The sequence below is a fragment of the Melanotaenia boesemani genome, chromosome 16 (genome assembly GCF_017639745.1).
Source record: "Melanotaenia boesemani isolate fMelBoe1 chromosome 16, fMelBoe1.pri, whole genome shotgun sequence".
Lineage (NCBI taxonomy): Eukaryota > Metazoa > Chordata > Actinopteri > Atheriniformes > Melanotaeniidae > Melanotaenia > Melanotaenia boesemani.
In genome coordinates this window covers 18,973,476-18,979,331 of record NC_055697.1, presented here as the reverse complement: position 1 = coordinate 18,979,331, position 5,856 = coordinate 18,973,476, and the positions used below count along the sequence as shown (strand labels likewise).

Sequence of the window (5,856 nt, the reverse complement as noted above, 5' to 3'; positions counted from 1 at the left end):
TTCCATCTAAGATTACACCTTTTACTATGCTGATCAGTACTAGAAAACACAAGAAGGCCTTGGCTCTCACAAAGACCATTTTCTATGATATCATAGAAACAGATGCATAAACAGAATGGGTTGGACAAGTAGTCATTTATACTTGCAAAACATGACTACAAGTATCAACAATCAAGTGCCTAAAAAGTCAACAGCACAAACAAAACTATTATAGTCTCTTTTTTCCATCATGGAGAGTTCTAATATCATAATCACGATCTAGTAAAGAAGATAATAATCACTTTTTCCACTCATGTTTGGCACCGGTTGAACATCATAGCAGTTCCTCCTTATTGACACAGCTGTTATCCAAACTATAGACTTGCCACTGCAGACGACGCTGTGTCTTTATATTGTGCCACACACCCACTAATGACAGCTTTAGTGGTGGTAATTCAGAGGGTTGAATATGGGGTTAGGTGTGTGAGTCACGTCCTGGGCTCTCTCCCCCCCGTTGCCAGATGTCCTGCCAGGTTTCCTGCAGTGCCGTTCTCCCTCTGAGGATACAAGCATCCCTCCAAGAAAAATCTAAAATGGCTGCTTCAGGAATTGATGAAAAGTCTGAGAAAGCACAGTGTGTTTCAAAGACACATGTTTCTCATATGGTTTACATTTCTTGAATATTTTGGTGGCTGTGTTTTGTCCTGTTAGACTGCAGCTTAGACAGCTGAACATGCAAGAGCACAACTGTGAGGCAGAGGAATGACTTCAGTAAGGAATGGAAAAAAAAACTATCTTTATAATCTTAAGAAACCATGTAACCTGAAGTCATTTCTGTAAAGGCATCACTTACAGCCTCCAAAGTTGTTGCTGCCTCAGTCTGCTCCGTGTCAGATTCCAACCATGTTTCCATTAGGAAGCCTGCTAATCACTTGTAGAAAATCTCTTGTCTTTACATTGTTCATGTGTACTCCGCCAAATGAGTCACTACAGCTGCATTTAACAACAGACTAGCTTTGGTCTGTGAGATCACTACTAAATCAAGGAATCATATAAACTAGTTGTAAACAAAACAGTGAGAAAAATACACTTTCTTTTTCTTTTCTTTTTTTTCTTTTTTTTTTTTTTTTTTTTTGGTTTAATACTAGAAGTTACCACTATGCAAGGACTTCGTGGATGTTTTTGTTCGGCAGAGCTCAGCGCACACCTAAGCAATTTTAGGCCTTGATGGACAAAGTGAATATGTACTTTAGCACTCCTGCATACTCTAATCCCCCATGTTGTCTCTCCTCTGTGTCAAATCTCCACAGTGAGAGAGGAAGGGCTGGAGAGGTGGGAGGCTCGGTAATTCATGCACACATGTGCCTGCCTGTTCCTCCGGTGACAGGGCCAGGGGGAGGGGCACATGATAAATTGCCTTCCACCGGGGACCTCCGAGCACAGCCACCATGATGTGGGTAAAAATGGAAATTGCTCCCTTTCACCGTCATTACATCAGTTTAAGACGCGTGTGGGCCTCGTACACACCACAAGAGGAGTTATTCAGATTGAACTAACCGCTGTGCGATAGACAAGGGACAGCATAGCTGAGGAGTTATTCTTAATGATTATGATGAGAACTGTAATACAGCTGGGTCAACAGCGATAGAGGAAAAATAAACATGCAAAAATTCTTTCATTTCAAGTAATGCTCGGTGAACTGTGACAGTCCAAACTCAGTTTTATTATAAAATGTCTCATTTTTAGGTGCGGTTTGATTTTGTTCTATAAATAAAAAGGTAATAAAGCTGGAATTCGTGTTGCTTGCAAATATGAACAAAATCACGTGTGACAATACAGGTTTGGTGCGATTAAACAGGTTATTGTATTGAGTGGATGTTATTTGCATTTAAAAAAAAAGTAAATGTTTAATTTATCAGCATGATATTAATACATTACATCATTAGATTTGCATTAAAACTCCACAACTTTGCACAAGTCAGATCTTTGAAAAAAATGTGGTGACTTGTTAGAAATACAATTGAATGAGATTTTAAAATGTAAATAAAAAATAATAATAAAAAAGAGGAATTAAAGTTTCTGCACCGAAATTTGATGTCGATCTATTATGTAATTACGCACACCAAATTTATGGTAAATTTAAAGGAAAAAAAAACATCTGCTAAATGCTTTTAAAATTTCGAGTGAAATCAACCTGAAATCCAACTAAATTGACAGTTTTCCTCTTATTGCTGCGAAAGGTCTTTCTAATTTTTTTTTTATTTTATTTATTTATTTTTTATGCTCAGCTTAATTGAGGAATCTACAAATTTCTTGTATTTTCATACACTAGAAAAATCAAGTCTTCGCTGAACCATTTTGAGGCGTATTTACCTTTTTACGCAACAGAAAAAACTTTCGAGCCTTTTTAATGTGTTGACAAAATTCACCTACGAAAAAGAAAGGAAAAAAGAAAAAAAAAAGTCCGGATTAAAAGTCCGTTTAAAAGTGTGTGTTTGTTTGTATGTGTGTGTGTCTGTATGTGTGTGATCATACACAAACACACACAACCTCCAACTTTTAGTCAAGCTGAATTGTATTTAAAGTTTTTTTTTTTTTGCGTTTTTTCTATTAGCTTTTGTAAATAAAATGAAATAAGTAATTAAAAATGTCCTCATGCAAGAATTCACCATATCTATGAGAAGCCTGGAAATCTCCAGGCCTGTGTATGCGGAAATAATCAAATGGGATTTTCTTAACCCCAATAATTCAACGCCCCAATTAAAAAAAATAAATAACTAAATAAAATGTCAATGGAAAATTAATGTGAATGTAATCTTAACACATAATGAAAAGAGGCACGCGGAGATATGGAACAGAATTGCTTCTTTTTTTCAGAATACATACAAAAAAATACCAATTCTCTTTCCATCAGGTACACCTGAAAAATAACGGCAATTTAAAATGTGGACAATTGTTGAAGTTTAAGAAACAAACATGCATGTAAATTATTTTCTTTTCGATGAGACATTAAATAAGAACAAATACAATCATAGCAATTTCAAATGAACATCAAAATGAAGACCCCTACGTTAATTGGTACTCTAACATATGTGTGTTTCACTTTACCTATAGAGTTCAGTTTTTCAACATAATGCACTTTTTGAGTTGCTCAAATATTTTCCATTGCAGCTGTTACCGCCTGCTTTTAAGCCGACATATAAATAAATACAGTTGAAGTCCACGGATCCAGTCCATAAGTTTAACGCAGTTATTATAAAAGTCTTTATATTTGCATTCTTAGTCTTATAAACTTTTCAAAGTATTTTTTCCTCCTCACTGGTATCCCAGTGCTGATGCTGTGGTGAGTCTCTGGCCATACAGTGCATATGGAGAGTAGTAGGGGCCAGTGGCTGCGGGGACGGGAACAGGGGCACCAGGCGTTGGCAGGGGACTTTTGGAGTACGGATGGTAGCGACTGCTCAGTCCTAACGCATGATGCGGGCTCCTTAGGGCCAAAGTCCCGGGACTCCCTGGGGCTCCTGATGGTGGCATGTGCATATGGCAGGCCATGGCCGCTGCTGCAGCACTGGCCAGTGATGAAGACCCGGGATAGCCGGAAATCAACTTCTCGGCCCCAGTAAAAGCAGTGTGTGTCCTCAGGTGATTCAAGAGCTCTTCTGAGGTAGAGAAACGCTTGTCGCACGGTCCATTTGCCGATACCCAATTACAAACATGGGGGAGAGGGTCGTTGGGGAGCATGAACCCATATGGGTACAGGGGGTGTCCGCTAAAAGACGGCGCCGAGGAATGAACGCCGTGTATGGGGTGTGTCGGGTACATTAGTGGATAACTGGACTTGAGAGCGTTAGCGGCAGCTACAGCTGCAGAGTCGTGCGTGCAGGAAGCACTGGCTGCGCCCGCTAAGTGACTGGCACAATGGTAACTGAGGCAGTAAGGGTCTCTGCACAGGCTGGCTGACATGATAGACGGTGGAGATGCTCCAGCCAAGGGGCTAGATCCAGCCTTACTGCAGCCCAGGGAACTAGCCAGCTGTGCGTTTACCAAGCTCCCTCCGTGGGGGAGGAAATGTTGAGGGTAACCAGCGTAAGCTCCAGCCAAGCTACCCGGGTAGGTCATCCCAGCAGGAGGCAAAGGGAACACCGTCTGTCCTGGTTTATAAGGAGAAACGGGCGCCACAAGTCCTGACCCTAGAACGGATGCAGAGGATACAGAAGTGACAGATGAAGACTCAGAGGAGGTGGTGGTTTTATTGCCAGGCGTCGTCTCCTGGTGTTGGTTGACCTCCACGTTAATTCCACCACAACTCACGCTTATCCTGCTGTGGCTAGTGGTGCCAGACCCGTCCGTAGTGCCATTTTTATTACAGTCAGACTCTTTCTTTTCATCCCTCTCCCCACATTTCCCCTCTGATGGCATAGGAGAGGCAGAAGTGCTGGAGTTCGGGCTGCCTGTCCGCGGTGTAAACGGCTGGCAGGTGGCGCTCGGCACACGGAAACCAGACTTCTCTCCGCCTGCGCCCGAAGACGAGTCCTTCTTGTCTGAGGGTTTAGAATATGGTTTAAAACTAGATTTGTCATCCACACCGATATCGCTCAATTTCAGAGGACCTGATTTAGATTCCTTCTCACTAGATCCATTTTGTGTTACGGAGGATAATTTGGAAGAGGGTGGTGGGTCCGGTTTGCCGATCTGAGAGCAGGTCTGCGCCAGCAGAGCCAAAGGACTTTTCTTGGCATCTAGCTGTAAGGAAAATTAAATAAACGTTAATAAAGTCTGTTAAACGCACACTAGAAGATTCATTTATTAGAAGATACAACAGCAGTGTTCAACCACGATATTTGCTGATATTTCCAAGTATAACGCTTTTACGCACGGCTCCTCCGCCACTAAAAGTACTATCTTAATAACAAAAGACTGATAAATAAATACAAAATAAAACTTTAGGCATTGATACATGATGGTTTTACATACTGGAATCACAATGTGAGACCGAATTTATCAGAAGCAGAGGCAGGTTACCAAAACGTTGACATACGGCACGAAACGCCATCATTCCAACTGAAAAATAATCAGTTAAAAAAATTAAATACTATTCTTACCTCTATAGGACTAACCGGGGTAGAAGGCAGAGGCTGCAGATACTCCGGATGCAAAATGTGCCCTGACCGTGCAGTAAGCATTTTCAAAACCTTGATGGGAAGTCGGTTTGCTTGCCGTAGTGGATCGGACGGAGGTGCGGAGTGAAGAAAAGGCTTGTTGATGCTCGCTGAGCTGCTATTCCGAGAACTGCTGCGTTCCCACGCTACGCAAATATCACTATTTTTCAGGGCAGACGCCGAAGGGGTTGTGATCATGTCCCAATTGTCAGAAAATTAAATGGCGATGCTTTCGTCAGATTCATTAAGAAAATCAAAGAAAGCACCAAGCCTCTCTGTAGGAGAAAAGAGTGGTGTAAAATGCCTTAATAATAGGTAATCCTGGTAGGAGAGGCGCAATAAGGCGCGGCAGCTGGAAGGAGACCGTGCGAGGTTATCGCAGATCCGAGGCTGCGTCTTGCACCATGAGCGCTGCGCCTTGTGTGCGTCTGTTTGCAGGTCCTCGCGCTGTACTCCCGAAGTACGAACTGGTAGAAATTTTCACTTCAAAAGCAGCTGAATTAGTCCGAGATTAAAGCCTTTGCCGCCTTCCAATCAAATGGGACCCTGAGGTGATTGGAGGGTCAAGGGGATGTGACGTTCTCCTCTTTGTAAGCGCCTCTATTTTGACAGCTCGGGGGAGGAGATAGGAAAAAAATATTTTGGTTAGGGTGAACGCTTACTCTTCATAACAGTCTTTTGAATTGTGTCTGCTTTACACAAAAACTCATTTCAAACT

At 41.9% G+C, this 5,856-nt stretch overlaps 1 protein-coding gene across 1 annotated transcript; it reads right to left on the bottom strand.

Annotated features, from left to right (window-relative positions):
• Window positions 1–2,245: 2,245 nt before the first annotated feature.
• znf503 (zinc finger protein 503) lies at window positions 2,246–5,650 on the bottom strand. The gene is made up of 2 exons (XM_042011184.1): window positions 5,082–5,650; window positions 2,246–4,722 (listed from the first exon to the last, which is right to left on the bottom strand). Exons 1-2 carry the CDS (start codon window positions 5,334–5,336, stop codon window positions 3,295–3,297), a joined length of 1,683 nt encoding a protein of 560 aa, XP_041867118.1. The 5' UTR covers window positions 5,337–5,650; the 3' UTR covers window positions 2,246–3,294.
• Window positions 5,651–5,856: the final 206 nt, after the last annotated feature.